We start from the raw sequence: 18355 nt of genomic DNA, 5'->3' as shown, positions 1-18355 counted from the left end.
GGGTGTAATATAGAGGAGACTAAGCAAGGTGATCAGGAATGATAATAATTTTGGCAAGGAAAAATTAAAACTAGAACCTATCCTTTCCCCAGAGGACTTACAGTAGGGAAAAGGGTAAGGTACATGAAGTTATGAATACTGTTGAAAAGGTGAGTGAGGAAGGACCACCCAGTTCCTCAGAGGCACATCCATGCTGCTGATCAGGAAGTAGGTGGAGCACTAAAAAAGGATTTTTCCTTGCCACATTTCAGATCTGTCAGTTAGCAATAATATTATATCATAAGAATGGAAATTCTTTCAGAAAAGGTTTAGACAAAGTTCTGGAATAAAGATCAAACAACAGCTACTGAAATAATGTTACAGACGTACAAAAATATAAACATATTCCATTGCATATACAAAATTTCTGCTATTAGCAATTATCAGAAGATACTAGGTTAGACAAGACATTGAGCTAAAAGCACCCTTGTGTTCTCCAGAGAGTATCATTACTTCTGCATGCCAGTCTTCCCTGCTTCCACAGTCCTGTGCACACAGAGCATCTACTTCCAACCTGGCATCAAGAGAAACATACATGAACTACACATACACATGCTCACACATAACACACAGCAAACATTCCACCCACAGACAAAACTAAAACTTAGGTTTGGGCACTTGTGCCCCGGGAAGTTAATTCTAAGCCTAGACCAAAGGTTCACCTAATCATAGTTCACTCTAATCTAGGTTCTGAGGGTTGAATATACAAATATCCTTTATTAAAAAGTATCAGTTGTCTAAAATTTTAGACAACTTCATTTTCACACTCATCCTCTTGGCATAAGCAGCATGCACCAACTTTAATTCAGCACATACAAAGATCCTTCTATTTCTGCAGAAAACTGATGTCATGGGAATGAACAAACACACTCCACTGCAGCAGGCAGAGCTGCCCCGTTAGCTTTCCTTTGCCAGCTTGCACAGTCTCTTAACCCTTGAATAAGGACCAAGCGTGTCATCAAAAACAAAGTCCCACAGAACTTGAATCCAGGACTGGTGATGTGGGAGGTTATCATAATATTCTGCTGCAATCTTCTTCACCTGGAAGAAGAAGAGAGAGAATGAGCTGTTTGGCTGAACAGAGTCAGGTGTGTTTCAACCTTCACATTCAGATCTGATAGCACATCCATTACCTGAAGTTACTTGTTATTGCTTGTGAGCTTCTGAAGTTCAGCCAAATGAGATGTATTTAAATGCATTTAGATACTTCTTAGCAGATTTCTGATGTAAGTTTTGCCTCACAGTGTCATAACTTGAAAGGCAATGGATTGCTGCCTTCAGTCAGAACTATTTTGTCTCATTTCAGAGGTGGTGGGATCTCCACAATAAGATACTTTATCCACTTTATCAATTGCCAAGACTCCAGCACGTTATATTTAAAGCCCTGTTTGCCATTCGTAATATTCTTCTGTTGAGGCTTATGGGTATGAGAGAATTAACAACTGAGAAAATGACAGACACAGCCTTGCCCACGTTTTGTTTTCTACCCTGCATTCTGCTACCATGATGCAAATCCAAGAGATGGGTTCCTCCAGCAGGCAAAGAAAATTGCAGGGGTGGTTCTCCTCAGTCTGATATTAAAAATACTGAGATTCATTATTAGGTCACAAGTCCAATAAAATTTCATCCCTGCTACAATTCCCAAGGTCTGAAGACTGTTGCCATCAGAGAAGCATTGTGCATCATTGGCATGGTGCTTGTAGTGGGAGTTAGGCCAGAACCAGAGGACAGAGGTTTCAAAGCTGGCAGGTTCAGAGGACTGTGAGGATTCCCAAGTTGTCATTTATTATTCCTGCTCCAACTAGATGCTTTGCTTTTTGAACACATTTATGAAGCAGCAAAATCTGTTAACTACAGTACACTTGCACATAACTGCTTGGGCATGGTTTTATTGCAGCTCCACCTCCTAGACAAACAAAGCTCTAGAATAGAGTAGTTTGTCTTGCTGAACAGCATGACATCTCTCTTTAAAACCCTGCAGAATTTTAAAGCCAGCTGCACTGAGCACAGTGCAGACTTCCAGTGAAGAGAGAAAGGGTTACACAGAAATCATCATGCAGGAAGAGGGTCTCATCATCACCCAAGGTATAACGGGGCAACCTTAACACAGCATTTATTGAACAGTTATTGAAAAGGTAAGAATTCAAGTGAAAGTTAAATTATAAACTAGTATGACTCCCTGTTAATTGCCTCATTAATTCAGCTTCCTAGTAGACACATCTCTGTAAAGTAGGTTGGATAATGTACAAGAGCCATTAAGATCTTTTACCTTTGTACCTCTCACACTCCTTGTCCTCCTGCCATGGTAGTGCTGTGCTAGAGATGGAATATTCAGTTCAGCTCTGACTGTATTCTGTCTTTCACTGAATTCCTCCAACTTAATAACCATTTTCTCTATCCTTCTTTAAAGCATTGGTTTGTCCTTCAAAGTACTTAATTTTCAATGGTTCATTTTCAATGATATTCAGACAATATCATGATTTCTACTTAGAGATATTTGTTAATGAGGAACCTCTGGAAGAGAGGTGATTTCCATGTTTCCAAGATCTCTGGACATGCAGATTTGGTTCCCTATGCTCCTTCTTTAAATCCAGTCAGAAATAATTTAATCTGGGTATTGTATCCTCCCTTTTCCCAGCAGGGTAATTGAAATAGCCAGAGGATGAGAGGGAGGACTATTTCAACAGTAAGCTCCCTGGAATGAAGGCTACTCATGAAGCCTGATGCAAACACAAATGGGGGCTCAGGTACCCAGCTTCAAAAGCTTCACTCTAGCTCTGACATGGTCATTACCTAGCACACACTTGCTTAGACCTTCTTTCCTACCTCCATTTTAGAAATTCTGCCTGAATTCTGCCTTTCATCTGTAGTTTAGCCCTCATCTACACTACTCGAGTTCACATAGCAAGTCTACCATTCCCCTCTTCTCCAGAGCCCCATGTATTTCTTGCCCTCTGAACCAGACCATGTTTTCTTACGTAGTTACATTATCCTGCAGAGCTCTTGACCATGTTATATTCTGACCACTACAAGAGCTTCAGGAAGTTTCCCTATACTGCCCCTTGCATGTGGAAGTAGAAGGCTGGAGATTCACAGAAACCAATTCAGCTCCTAGGAGCAATGTCTCAGGCTGCATCCTCTGGCCCCAAAGGCTCCAAAGGAAAAGTAGTAGTGACAAAGTAGTTAAAAATGGCCCAGAGAAGAGGCCAATAAACAGCCTGCCTATGTTCAGCCCAATAGCTTCTGCAAACAGAAGCAGCACCTTGTGCAGGAAGGGAGGCACCACTTGCAGCACTCCAAGGTCTCCGGGCAAATCATCTGTAGGAGATGTACAGAAAATATGGAGAAGGGAAGGTAAAACTGCAATAAGAAAAGGAGGAAAGAGAAAATTCAATGGATGCAGTTACAAGGGGGACTGCTGAAAGATTTTCTTACGGAAAAGAAGGAAATTCCTTAGGTACATCTTCCCATTTTACTAACACGTGTCAGGAAATAATTTTAAAACACATTTCTCTTTAATAACAGATCTAAGCAAAAGTTTTCCAGCAAAACCATCTCATTTTTCATTATTTCTTTCAGCATCTCCATACATAAAACAGAATTATCACCTTATCTACCAGAAAAACTGGATAGTGGGAGTGCAGAAAGTAATTTAATGCAGGCTCCCTTTTAAATGCAACATCATATGAGCTGTGGCTGAGGGAGCTGGGGTTGTTTAGCCTGCAGAGAAGGAGGCTCAGGGGAGACCTTATCACTCCACAACTCCTGAAAGGAGGGTGTAACCAGGTGGGGCTCCACCTCTTCTCCCAAGCAACAAGCAGCAGGACAAGAGAAACAAGGCCTCAAGCTGCAGCAAGGGAGAAGGTTGGACATGAGAAAGAATTTCTTCAGTGAGACTTGTCAAACATCAGAACAGTTGCCCAAGGAAGTGGTGGAGTCACCACCCCTGGAAGTGTTCAAGAAATCACTCAACATGTCACTTCATCCTATGGTTTAGTTGATATGGTGGTATTAGATCAAAGTTTGGACTCAATGATCTTGGAGGTCTTTTCCAGCCTTAATGATTCTATCTCTATTAAGTATGGTTGAGGCTGGAAGAGTCATCCTCTGTGCTACGTTCTGGTTACAATATAAAACCTGTAGATGGCATTTTCCAGGTAACAAGTTTTGTGGCCAGATCATTGATTGTCTTAAGGAGGATGGCACTGTAAATTAAGTATTCCAAAATCCTGCTCCTCAAGCTCTCCATATATTGCATTGTAGGTGATCCATCTTCTTCAACTCCTCCCTGTCTTCCTCCTTACAAATCAAAACTGTAAGTCTTAACTCATTGCTAGTTTGTAAATGAAAATTGAGTCACATCTGGAGTGCTCTGTCCAGTTCTAGGCTCCTCAGTGCAAGAGGGACATGGAGCTCCTGCAGCGAGTCCAGTGAAGGGTGACAAAGTTGATTGAGGGACTGAAGCACCTCTCTTACAAGAAAAGGCTGATGGAGCCTGTTCAGCCACAAGAAAAGACAACTGAGAGGGAACCTCATCAACCCTTTAAGTACCTGGAGGGTGGAGAATGGACCCAGACTCTTCTCAGTGCTACTGAGCAATAGCACAAGGTACAACAGGCAGAAACTGATGCACAGGAAGCTCCACCCGAACACGAGGAAGAACTTCTTTACTGTGCAGACACCGAGCACAGGAACAGGCTGCCCAGAGAAGCAGTGAATATCCTTCACTGGGGATATTCAAGAACCATCTGGACACAATCCTGTGCCATGTGCTTCAGAATGACCCTGTTTGAGCAGGGAACCTGAACCTCACCCAATCTGTGATTCTGTTATCATGGAAAGATAACAAGAGAATGCAAAGTCTGCAGGACAATTACTAGGCACTTGGCACATGGTATATTGAGGCTTTTCTTCAAGTAGGTCAAGGTGGCAGGGCAAGAAATCCATCTTTTGGACTGAAACTTTTGTTCTGGTTCTGTGCTTGTAGAGCACAGTGACAGGATCCTACTCACAGTCTTCATATCTGATAGGTACAAAAGTTAAATGAAGCCTAGTATTTCAGCGTGGCTGTTACACATTCTTTGTCCTGGGGCTATACAGAAACTAAAGATCCTTATGACACAAAGCTGAAAAATTACATTTAGAATGCTCGAAGACTTATTACAAGAAGTTCCCTCTATAGTCCTACATCCCCACCACAGGATGGTGAGCACTCAAGCTAGCCCTCCTAGCCATCATAGGGTTAATGAAATCTGCAATTCAAAACCAGCACATCTACCATGTTTTCCAGTCTTGTCTGTCTAATAAATCTGGTTTTATACCATGTCTTTTCCTTTTCCCACAAGCTTAATGAGTAACTAGTTTGCCCCTGGTAACACTGCCACTTTTATTGTAGCTTCTAGAAGAGTTCCTCCTCCAATCTCCTCTCTCCATAAGTATACTCAGTCCTTCATACAATGAAGAATGGATCTCTTTGCTCATTTGGTAAATAATGCAATATTTTATAGTTGTAAGACTTCATTTAAAGACTAATCTATTCTTAAGTCTACAGGGGTTTTTCTTAGAGCAGGTCCTTCATTGCAAAGTTAAATTTCATGGTCTCTTGTGTAATCTCTCATGATACTAGTGGGAAAGTTCTTACTGGGCACCCATGTCACTCATCTTTAATATCCATAAGCTTATGCTCACAGCCTAATTCTTCCTCTTTCAAATCTGTCACAGTCCTAGGGTAAAGGTCCTTCCAGTGGCAAACACATTACTCAGAATGTTCTGAATGACACACCTGTAACAAAGGAAAACGCTGAATTTACTTTCCTGATAAGCAAGCTGAAAAACTAGTTACTCTCCAAGATTAAGATCCAGTTCCTCTCAAATCCTATTTCTCCCCTGATCTCAATCATGCAGGATAGATCTTTAAAAATAGAGCTCTTTACTCCACTTTCTATTTGCCAATAATTAAAAAAAAAAATAGTCTCACTGAGAGATAATCCATATTACACAATGCAATTATTAGAAGTTCAAGTGTCTAAGAGACTAAATCTGAAAAAAAAAAAATATCTTTGCTGAGTGAGGAGTTTGCCAGAAGGTTAAGCAAAGCAGAGCACAGTGAGGTTTCTTACCTGCAATGAAGTTCAAGATTGAAACAGAGAGGATCTGTTTCCTTATGTTCAGGATTTAAAGTTAATCAGAGAGGATCTGTTTCCTTATCTCTTTTCATCAGAGGAGCAGAGATTTTTTTTTTTCTCATTTTGTAGAAAAGAGTAACCAATTTGTTTTAATGGTCAAAGGATTTTCTACAGGAACTGTTTTGCCAAAGAAAATAGAAATTTTTAAAATATAATTCTTTTTAATAGAATTTTTACTTGTAATTGATCTCTTGTCAAACTCCAAGTCTTCCATATAGTTCTGTCAGGCAACAGTGATTGACAAACCTGCTCTCTCCTCCACCAGCAGGGCAAGTCTCACTTGCCAAAGAGCAAAACACACATGAACACAAGCCCATGAAATTCAGCTAATAACTCCATCTTTATGCAGGAGGGCTGACACTTGCTGCTGCTGCACTGCCTCGAGGAATTAGGCTGAACTCTTTGTGGTGTGGGTGGAGAAGAGCTTTTCAGGTCTCAATCAGGGCTGGAGCAACAGTCCCAGCAAGTTCAATTAGTCACTCACCTCCCTTGTGCAGGATATGGAGCTAACCTCCTTCTCTTCTATTTTCATTTTGGTAATCTAGGTATCTAAGCCCATCTAACAAGTTTGAACATTTGAAACTAAAGTTAAGCACATGCACTTCCCCGCTGAGCTATCAGGTGTATCAGTGATGGGAGCACCTCACAGGAGAACTGCACATCCCAGTGTGGGCTGCTGTACCAGCTCCTCTGGGCCTCACCAGGAACAGGCAGCATCTCCAGGACAGACCTCCAGCAGCAAAGCAGTGAATGAAACACAAGTGCAGGCTATGTAGAGGCTTCCTACTCTCTTCTACACAAGAACATCTCCCCTTGATTTGAATCTCCTCTCAGGGAGTGTTTCTGTGATGGAGAACACGAGCCCGTACAGCAGGGTTTGCCCTGGTATGCCAGCACAGAAGTTGCACATGGTGTCAGTAGTGCTGGGGAGGTCACAGCTCCTGAGCCTCAGGCTCTACCTCCACCTCATATGGATATTGCAGTGGCAGTTCCCAACTTTGCATCAGCCCACAGAAAGATGTTTCCTTCCTGTTACGTTGGAGAACTTCTGTGTAGGAGTAATCCTTGGAAGTCACGTACCTCTAACACCGTGAGCACCTGCTGAGGAGCCCTTGCATTAAACACACAGGAGCAGCTACACACCTGGAGCGGGATGGAAAACCATTCCTAGACACCTGGGCCTTGCAAATTTGATTCCCACAACTGATAAAACGTAAACAAAAAGGGGTTTGCCTTTCAAAGGAGGAAAGCCACAGCACTTTCCCAAGGACAGACCAGGCCTCCTCAGTTTCTGTGGGTGGGGCACGAGAGCTAAAAGGAGTCAGAGTGTGGCTTTATTTTCCAGTGCTACCTATGTCAAGCTGGAACATGCCCCAAAAATTATGTCATCTTAAAAACAGAAAAACTTTTCTTTGATGTTAATCAAGCAATACAGTTAGCAGATTGATCATTAGACAAATTTCAAATAGCAATTGCCACCTGCCTCCCTTTAGCGTTTCAAAAAGTTGAAACTTAGTGGCTGAGGGATGTAAATTGAGCCATTTAAAGCCTTGTTGGAGGATTTTATCATGCAAAAGGATTCCTCAAGCCCTCTGAGGACTGGATGTTCTAGTTTGCATCAAATAAACTAAGTATTACAGCAGTTTGACAGTTGTTTCTCTCAATCTTTGGCTCCAAATTAATTAGAAACAAATCCAAAAGGCTGTTCCTTTATTTCTCCCCTTTTTTTCCCCTAAAATTGATAAATTGCTATGATTTGGAGTGTTTTCTTTGACACAGCTTAGCAGCTTTCATAAAAATCCCACTCACTCGTGCTCATGCTACACTTACCATAGGCAATCTGCATCCAGGAATGCTGGGGAAGTCATGGTGCTCCATGTGGTAGCCTACATTGAAGGTGAGCCAGTTCAGAGGTCCATAATAAGAGTATGTCTCATACCCTTTTAGGAACATGTAGTGTTCTGCTATGAAGTGCCCAGAAATGGGATGAAAACCCAAGCAAAGAATAGTACCTGCTATTAAGTAAATAACAGGTTTGAGCCCCCACAGGTAGTAAATGATGAGGTCTATAGAGAACTGGACGAGAGCATTAAGAATTTCCATCCGTGTGATTGCTTTGGGGTTCACATACAGTGGCCTCAGACTGTAGAACAGAGGTTGGAGGAACAGCCACAGCAGCTTCCGAAGCGGCGTGCAGAAAAACCAGCCCTCAAAGTCTGTGGGAATGTCCACATCCAAGCTGTCCCCTCCCAGGTACCTGTGATGGTCAATGTGGTACTTCTTGAAGGAGGCAGAATAGGGGATGCCAATGGGCAGGTTGGCAAAGACTGCGAACCATCGGTTCCACTTGGCCTGCTTGTTCCCAAAGGCCACGTTGTGTGAAATATCATGGATGGCAAGGGTCAGGGAATGGTTGATGCAGCCCCCAAAAGCATAAGCCCAGAAAAAAATCCATTTCCAAGATAAGTCTTTCACCAAGTAGCATGCCAGCAGCTGCATGAAAACCATTCCAGATACAATCCACTTTAAATATGGATCTGGTCCCATCAGAGTCTTGATCTCTGGATACTTTGCTAAAGGGAAAAATGCAGAGAAAAACTTGGTTAGATCATAATTAGGCAAACACAATCACCACTGTGACATTCTGGTTTTATCACACTATGTTTGAGGCCCTGGTTTTATAAAATGTTAATTCCAAAATAGGGTTGCCACTATGGTAAAAGTTTTACTAGTTCCAGCATAATGTCCCATTCTGATACATATTGATATATAAAGACGTATAAAAAACATACCCTGATGGTCTCTCTGTGGCATAATGTACCTTTCCCACAATGAATATTGATTCACAGTGATGAGTAGTAATATGCCAAATCCCACAGGATTTCTGTCATGTTTTTTAAGTTTTTTATGTCCTTTTGTATTTTGCTCAGATGTTATTTTCCACTAAAGGAATACAACTGCCTTCTTTGTAGCCCTTTTCACACTGCTGTTTCAAACACACAAGTAGAGGAGAGAGCTGAGCAACAGGCTCTCCAGGTTTTGCTCTGTGGTTAGATGACAAACACAGCATTTAAAAAAAAATCCTAATTATTTGAGTGTTTACCAGTGCTCACAACAGGTACAATTCTTCACACATAGTAACATCACAGTATACTATCAGGATTTTGTACAGCGTGGCAAATTTTTTTCTGTTCCTATGTCACATACCAAAAGCAGGCATAAAAGCCACATAGATTATCACACAACAGCTTCATGAGACTTCACAAATACTGCAGCACAGCAGAGAGCTGGGCTAGGCCTGTAAGTCTGACTCATGTCAGGCCAGGACCAGCTTATTGATCTTCAGTCCCACCAGCCATTCATCTGTCCTTTAAAAAGAAAATAAGAGTACAGCTAATCCTCTAGGTGCTGTTCACCGATTCACATCTCTTTGCAAATCCACACTTCTCACTTCCAATATTACCTTGCACGTGATTCCTTCTGCTGCCTTATGGCTTTTAGCCATGCACTGACCTCCTTCCTTTAACTCATACTTTGCATTTCTCAGTAATTGCAGCTTACACATACAACTGCATAGAGAAGTCACTCATTCTGAACCCTGAGGTCACACAGCATTCCTGTGAGTTTCATGGGCCCATTTTATGAATAAAAAAGTAAACATCATCTGACTGTCACAGTATAATAACAATACAATAAAATCAGATTACAATGATCTGCATCTATGCAGCTGTGTCTACTATAAACAAAGGCTGGAGACAATAGATGGAATTTACGTGACCTTGAAAGCAGTGGTAGATATTGAGTGCTAGATGCAGAGAAGGTTTTTGTAGAAGTGAACCTTGAGAAGTGTACAGAAACTCAAAAAGATGAAGTGCTGCTTAAAGAAGCAGGTTAATATGGGAATGCTCAGCAACCATTCCAATAACCTTTGAGCCTCTTGGCCAACTTCAGCCCATCTTGAACAGAAATTAGAGATTACAAAGATTAGAAAAGTGCTGTGGAAGATGAGGACAAAGCAGATATACTAAAATCTTGTGAGGAAAAGGAGGTCAAGGTCACCATGAGGAGTATTCAGGCAAGAGAGAGATTCTCTAAGTGCTGGGAAAGCTGTAGTGAAAGTTCATATCTTTCTAAAGTCAGAGAAATATTTTGACAAAAATCTCCAGAAACTCCAGGGGTTTTTTTGTTTGTTTTGTTTTGCTGTTTTGTTTCTTGTTGCTGTTTTCACCATTCTTGAAATTATGTTTTGCACACCAATAAAGTTAACATGCCAATAGTTGTCTCTAGTATCTGAATAGGTACTTAAATTTTACATCAAGTGCTGCTTATGCAAAGTTTGCTCTAAAGTACAAGAATATAATAACCTGGTCAGAAAGACTATTACAGTGTAGTTTTATATAGCTTAATCTCTTTCCTAAGGACATCTGTCCAAAAGCCAGAAAATACTTTAGTAAGTCAAGCCACTTCAAATGTTGTCACATCGGGTGGCTGGTAAGAGATAAGTTACTGCAGTCACCAGAAGAGATGAAAACTAAAATAACTAAATCTGCTCCTCAGCCTGGTCAAATTGAGGCCACACTGACACCCCCTCCCCCTGCCCCCACCCCACCAAAATAACCAAAAAATAAATTTTAATTAGATGGGAAAACTGCTTAGAGATGCTTCATACTGTCATTTGAAAATAATGGAAGTTTTTAACTTATTTCTTTCTGTGGCAGCCAACAAGGACTGCAGATTCCATTTGAAAAGTTCCATAGCAGTCACTGCCAAATGGCAACAGTGTGTGCAAGCAGCAATGCAGGCAGGTTGCACTTATCACAGGTGACAGCTATTAAGTAACTTGCCAAGGTTTAATATTAAATTCAACACATGATTAACTCCAACTGTAAACTTTTGCATACTAGTCAAACCACAATACTGTGTCTGTTTATCATTAATACTGATAAAGCCATCCTGAAACTGTGGCATGGAAAAATTCAGGTTTCTCCTCACAGAGAAGCCATGGCTTGGGCAGGGGGGTGGATGAAGGCAGGGACACACAACACAGGACAGGACACAACACCTACAGTTAGTTATGTAACTGCATGGGACCAAGTTTTGCCCTTTACAGTCGAATGAGAACAAGAGATACCCAGCTGCTCTGGTGTCTGCACAGCACATCTTCCAGCCTCCAGCTCACTGAGGACGTCTGCTAGCTCAGGCCAGCAGATAGGTTATCCATGGTGCTGCTTCTAGTTGTCCAGGCTGAGCCACTGCACTGCTGGGAGCGTGGGGACACTGGTGTAGATGTACAGCAGTGCACAAGGATGACTTTTCTGTCTCCAAGGTCAGCACACTGCCAAAGCAGCACAGGCACTTTAGTACAGGAGGTAAATGTATTAGTAACTCGGCCCAGACAGCTCCACAGACTCTCTGCTCCACGGTGATGAGACAGCATTCCCCACTCTTACAAGTCAAGAGACAACAAATGCTTCAAGTTTATTTTTCAGAAAGGTTCACAATTCTGAAACAACCCATTTACTAAATTAATTTTTCACAGAGATGACTCCATTGTTCTACACATCTTTTAAGAGGCAGGTCTCACTCACCAAGTGACTAAAATTACAAATTAATCTATGTATTTTGTTCCATTGATGCTTCTCTCTGGAGATCCAAAAGCACTCACCATAGCCCTACAGGGATCCTCAGGGCTGGAGCAATTGTTCCTGGACAGGCCATTGGCTGCCAGGTCCTGCTGTTCCTGCTCCTAAGGAGACAGCAAATACCTTGTTCTGAACTTTCACTCATCCTCTGTCCTACTGATTCAGTCCCTGAGATAACTCAGGCAAGTCCCAGTGATGACATCAGACACAATTTCTCATTGATGTGACACTACATACTTCACAGTTGCACATTTTAGTAAACATGGGATTTGAAAGTGAACAAGAGCAGGAGCTGGCCAGAGGGACAGTGGTGATGGAGGTTTAAAGGAGCAGCAGCCTTGTCTACATCCATGAGAAACTAGTAGCAAAAAGAGAAGAGATTTAATTTCTTAGTTTTCCTTTCTTTTCACCCCAAGTGCAGCATATTGATAAAGTCAAAGTGGACATACTTCTCAGTATAAGTCACTTAGAAGGTTTGTTAAAGGGAAGTAGGAAAAAAAAAAAAAATCCTTGATACTGCTGCCCTGGATTGCATTCTATTGATTATGAGTCCCTGCCAAAACAGATAAAAGAGATGCCAGGCACAGGATGTAAGCTTTACTACTATGCTGGAGCTGGTAGTTGTACCAAATAAATAAACAAAACAAATGAAGACAGTTTACTAACATTATAGTGTTTTACCTTGTAGCAGCTCAGCTCAGAAACCTGCTTACAAAAGCACAGCACACCCAAGTCATCAGTGAATTACACGGACAAGCTGGACCAAGTTGGACGGTCATGAAAACTGTCAGAGGGCTGGAGCACCTCTAATAAGGAAAGGCTGAGAGAGTTGAGAATGGAGGCTGTCCAGCCTGGAGAGGAAAAGGCTTATGAACACCTTATTGCCTGTCAACATCTATTGGCAGTTTATAGGAATGATGGGGACTGACTTTTTAGTAGGGCATGTTGTGATAGGCCAGGTGGTAATAGTTCCAAACTAAAAGAGGAGACATTTAATCTAGACATAAGAAAGACATTTTTTACAATAAGGGTTGCCCACAGTTGCCCAGAGAGGTTGCAGATGCCTCATCCCTGGAAACATTCAAGGACAGGTTGGTTGGGGCTCTGAACAACCTGAGTTGATGATGTACCTGGTACTCAATATATTGTATTATTCTATTATTAATTCTATTATTAATTCAAACAATGCATGAGTCAATACACAGGTAGGATACACAGAGGACAATATGACAACACTTTCTGGTTTTTCATAGTCTCCTGTGAAAAAACCCATCCAGTACACAAAACAATAAGAAACATTTTTGGCCCAGCTAATTTCATTGAAGTTTTATATGTCCACTGTGCAAGGATAAGTGTCTTAATCTTGTATTTGTCACCCACAAGCTTCTAAATATCTTAGTGCTAGCTGGTCCAAGGGCAGTGGGTCACCCAGAAGTGGCCACCAGAGGGAAAGTACCGCAGTGGTGCCACTCTGCCGCTGTCAGCAGAGCTGGATGATGTCAGCACATCACTATGTCAGCAGCTGTAACCTGTTTGCTTACCTTTGTTTATTAGCTAGTTCACAGTAAAAGGATGTAGGAATGCTAGAAAGAGGGCTTCCAGCTCCTTCTGAAAAATCTGCAGTATGGACTACGCTGAAGCCTTGGGTTGTACTCAACACATTTCCCATGGAAGACCACAAATGCCTAAATCAGTCGCTCTCTGCCCATGTGGTTTATTTCAAAGGTGATGCCCACAGGGAAGTGGCATGAGCACTGGGACAGCAGCTCTTCTCCGTGCTCATCAGAGGATGTTCACAACCAGGGGCAGCACTGTGCCCACACACTGCAGCATAAAGGGCAAACAGTTTCTTTGCCAGAAGCACATGTACTTCAGATCTTTGATTTAAGCTAGGGACATAATAAATTGCATATTTCAGTATGTACAACTTATCAGAATTTTCATAAATGTGATGTTTAAAAAGGCAACAGAAGAAACAGCTGGAAGAAATAGCAGATTAATCTCTAAATAAGAGAGCAGAGCTGGAAGCTGTACTTAGATCAGTTAAATGCTAAAATAAAATGGATTTGGGCTTTTTATTTTGTTCTACCTATCCCCATAGGCTAACATCTCAGACTTCCTACAGGATCAAGTACATATAAAACACTTGCACCATCTCCACTCCAAAATAACCTGCCAAAAAACTAATTACATAACTATTAAGCATTCTTAGATATTGGCTCATATTCAGATGTTCCTTGTCTATCCTGTGCAACATTGATTCAGCTCTCATCCTCAGCAGCAAACAAGTGCTTCCCTAAGGAGCCTGTGAGACAAGATATTTCCTGTCTAACTTACAGTACTTTTTTAAAGTTAGATCCAGCCCATGGCACAAATATGATCTCACTCTTCCCATGTCACAACATATTGCTCATTGCTTGCATTTGGGAAATTGTTTGCAGGTGGAATGACCATACATTGTATGATTATGGTGTTGCCTGCATTTAAGCAATGATTTTTTTTCACCTCTCAAGAGTGAAAAGCCATCAACACTTCCCACTAACCAGAGCACAATTTCTCCAAGTCTTTCAGTCCAATAAATCTTTACTGACAAAAAGTAGAAATTCTATTTCTACTGGATGCCCTCTCTAGGCTAAGCAGATCTAGATGAGCAAACTTTTCCATCAGGAAGGTTTTAACCAGATCTTTCCCTAACAGAGCTTACTGCAGCATTACACAAATCCCAGTCCTGACACAAGGCAGTAACAGGCTTTTCATAAACAAGACAGTGAGAGAATAGCAATGAAACAATTCCATTTCATAAACTGAAAAGCGTGAATAACGTGTTCAGGAACATGTATAACGTGATCAGGGTCGAAGTGCCAGCTTGGCAAGAGATCTCCACTCTAAGTCAGAAGCAGTTGCACACAGACACTACTAAGCACAAGCTACATTTTAATACCTAGACACTACAAAGAGAAAAGAGATAAAATATCTCCCCTCTCTTGTGCAAAATGTTGATCTATTTGCTGGTATAATTATAGACTTTAGGATCACAAGCCTCATCTAGTGCAAGTGTCCTGCCACAAAGCCAGTTTCCAGCCAGCCCAGCTGATAAACACTGCTCACAGTTCTGCAGCTCAACTGGAACCAGTTGCCCAGAGAAGCTGTGATGGCCCATCCCTGGAAATGATCAAGGACAGTTTGGGATGGGGCTCTGAGCAACCTGAGCTAGCAAAGGATGTCCCTGCCCATGGTAGGGAGACTGGACTCATGGAGCTCTCATTCCAACATAGTCACTGACTACAAAAGACTTACAGACACATGGGCTACTAACTCTTAAGACAGGACAAACAATTTTTGATGAACTTTTTTTACCTGTCAGATGCTCTATAGGCAACGGCCCAGGAAACACCACTTATAAAGAAAGAAACTGCCTTACGTGTTTGTCAGTTTGCCCATTTTTTTCCCTAACAGATAATTTCCATTTGTATGTAGCCATGCCTGAGAGAGACCAACATTTTAAAAAGCTGCAGCCCAGAGAACAATCAAGTTTCAGTGCTTAGCAACTAAATCATTAACCTATTGGGAAGGAAATAGTTCCTTTACCAGCATGGAATGCTGTCCCCAAGGCATCGTTGTACACAAAAATGCAAATTACATGGATTTTTCTAGATATTTGGTCATATGTATTTAAGATTCTTACTGTGTGCCCCAGCTTAGCAGACACTAAACACTTTGGTAACTATATACTCTGAATACTAGGTGACCTTAGGCTTTGAATAATAGAGTGAGAATCATTATACAAATATTGTGTGGGATATTATGATAGTTTTGGCAACTTTTGGTAGCATTTTGGTGTTTGTGACACTAGTTTTATAATCCATTCTGCCTCACCAGACACAGATCATTCATGTCTCTCTTTCCATGTTGTATTTCTCTCTGCCCTTCCTTCCACTCCCACAGCTGGGCAGGGGAAGCTGTAAAGAAGGAGATGGACCTTGATTCCAATTGCTTGTTCTTAACTGAAAGAGGGGGTGGGCAAAACCTCTGCAAGTGTGCCGCTGAAGAGTCCAAAAAAGAGTTTGCTGCAACAAGGGAGTCCAAGTACCTCCTTACAGCTTCATCATGGTTTGCCCTCCCCATTCTATAGCACAACCAAAACCACAAGCAAGCAGCAAGGACAGAGACCCACCATACACCCTCCTACCCTTAGCTCACCAAAATGTAGCCCCCTTGACTGAAGGGATGAGGAGCCCAACACCAAAAAGCATCCCTTGCTATACTGACGTAATTTGACTATCATGATTACATAGTAAAATAATTATTATTTTCCTCGATGTAATTCAAACCTGGATATGGATATTCCATGACTGCAACTATACTGGAAATGTTTTTGTAATTTAGATTAATCCTGGATTAATTTCTAAGACTGTGTGGGAGTTAAAAAACTGCACCTAATTACAATATATCTTGTGCAGCAACTCAGTCAGAAGTTCCATTGCCATTTTATAAAAGTTCTTTAAAAACTTTAGCATACTCATTAGAGGGAAGAAAACAAAATGACCAACCCACACAAATGAAAAGAGGAGGGAAAATCAAAATATTTTTTATTAATAAAATGTCGGAAATGTATTTTTAGGAGATACGCAACAATACTCTGCGACAATTCTGAATTATCAACTATTCTCAAAAACTATCTTCAGAATAGCCCAAACCCCCCACAAAAATAAGCCTCCCGATCCCCCACGCTCCTGCGAGCAGTTAAACGCTGCGTGTGCAGCACGAAAGTACAGGAGTGCACCTTGTCCCCGACAAGCAGCGGGGACTGTCTGTTGTCCCGCAGCGGATGTGACCCGCGTGCCCGTTTACTGTGATGCCGCACCAAGGCACGGGGAACAAGCGGCCGCAGGAGGGCTCGCAGCCCGCTCCCGGGGCGCGCCTGGCGGAGCCGCCCCCCGACGGCGGCGCCGCTCCCGGGGCGCGGTGCGGACCGGCGGCCGCTGGCACAGCCCGCGGCGCCACCGCTGACCCGGCTCGGCGCAGATTCGGCCGCGGCATCCCCGGAGAGAGTCGGGAGAGTTGGGAGCGCCGCACGCCCACCGGGCTGCGGCACTCGCTCTCCGCAGCCCGGACGCCAGCCCGAGCCGCACCGACACCGGCTGCCCGGCGCGGACCCCCGCCCCGCCCGTCCCTTCCCGCGCAGGAGCGCAGCCCGGCCCGGCTGCCCGAGCCCGGGCCCGGGCCCCCCGTCGTACCCAGGATCTCCTTCCTGCGCTGCGTGTGGGGCTGCTCCGTGTAGACCCACTCGAAGTCCTCGCGGGTGACGCGGTTCCCCATGGCGCTGCTGCGCCCCGCGCCGCGCTGTCCTTATAGCTCCGCGCCCGCGGAGGGGCGGCTCCTCCGCCGCCCCCGCCCCGCGGCCGCCGCGGGCGGGCACCGGGACAGCTCCGCGGCTCGCTCGGGCGGCACAGCCGGGAGAGCTGCGGAGCCCCTCCGGGATGCCGGGGCAGTCCGGCGGGACGGCGTGCCTCGGGCTGACTCTGGGACGGGACGGGCGGCCGCGGCTCGCCGCGCTGCAGGGGCCTCGAAGGCAGCCAGGAGAGGCGGCGGGGTGGGCGCTTTTGCGGGGCAGTGGCGACCCCCGTCGTGCCGCTGCCAGCACCGGGGCTGGACACAACCACTACGTCCATCGCCGCCTCGGGCAGCTCCAGAGCACAAGGGGAACTCCAGCGCTGCAGGTCCGCTGCCACTTCCAGACACAGCTTTTGGAAAGTAAAGTAGTCCAAACGCCATAAATCCAGAGAGACCCCTAAGCAGAACCGTGGATTAGGGCAAAGCCCAGTTGAGCGAGCTCCTCCCAGGGGTGAAAAGACCTAGAACAGTGCAAAGGCGACCAACGACTGACATACATTTCCTTGGCGCCCTGACAATCTTTGTGAGTTGTCCCGATAGAATCCAGCCCTTGGCTGCATGACACTTCACTCCTGGTAGTCTGCAGACCATTGCCCAGGTACTGTCCCTGCTGGAGCAGCTGGAAATCACACTGCTACCTTGGTAACAAAGCCAGGCAAAGGACTTGCTAACCTTAAAACTAAGGTAACCTTATGTACCTCTAGCCTCTCTGATTCACAGAGTTACACGTTACACACTGATGTTTCCACACACAAAACCCAAAATTAAAGTGCTGCCCTTGTTCCCACTATGCTCTTTTGCAAGTCTATACCTGACCTCCTGTCCATCTTCACTCATTATACCTATCCCTATCATTAGTCCTTCCAACAACAACATCACATGTGGATCAACACCAATTTTGTTTCATTCTGTTTCAATATGAAAGTCTATAGAACCCACCATTCCATCCTACCCGTAAAAATTTATTAATACAGGTGGAAATTAAAAGGAACAAAAAAGCAGCCTTGAAAAAATGAGATGTAAATATTTTTCAGAAAGAATTTTTTGCCTACAAACACTGGCACCTCTTATATTAGCCAAGTGGAACTATTTAAG

General features: G+C 43.4%; 1 protein-coding gene across 1 annotated transcript; it reads right to left on the bottom strand.

The window, feature by feature from the left end:
• Nucleotides 1-936: 936 nt before the first annotated feature.
• Nucleotides 937-17219, bottom strand: DEGS2 (delta 4-desaturase, sphingolipid 2). Its single transcript, XM_021549631.3, has 3 exons — nucleotides 17104-17219; nucleotides 8055-8797; nucleotides 937-1080 (listed from the first exon to the last, which is right to left on the bottom strand). Exons 1-3 carry the CDS (start codon nucleotides 17183-17185, stop codon nucleotides 937-939), a joined length of 969 nt encoding a protein of 322 aa, XP_021405306.1. The 5' UTR covers nucleotides 17186-17219.
• Between the last annotated feature and the right edge of the window lie 1136 nt (nucleotides 17220-18355).

The sequence above is a fragment of the Lonchura striata genome, chromosome 6, assembly GCF_046129695.1.
Source record: "Lonchura striata isolate bLonStr1 chromosome 6, bLonStr1.mat, whole genome shotgun sequence".
Taxonomy (NCBI): domain Eukaryota; kingdom Metazoa; phylum Chordata; class Aves; order Passeriformes; family Estrildidae; genus Lonchura; species Lonchura striata.
Note: the sequence above shows the minus strand (reverse complement) of the source record. Positions and strands in the feature narration are given on the sequence as shown.

Bases quoted from the DNA above. Each gene is read 5' to 3' on its own strand.
- DEGS2 (XM_021549631.3), bottom strand. From the start codon at position 17,185: ATGGGGAACCGCGTCACCCGCGAGGACTTCGAGTGGGTCTACACGGAG. The intron at 8,798-17,103 runs GTACGACGGGGG...TTTTCCCTTTAG, and splicing joins GCGCAGGAAGGAGATCCTGG to CAAAGTATCCAGAGATCAAG. The intron at 1,081-8,054 runs GTAAGTGTAGCA...TTCTTCTTCCAG, and splicing joins CTGGATGCAGATTGCCTATG to GTGAAGAAGATTGCAGCAGA.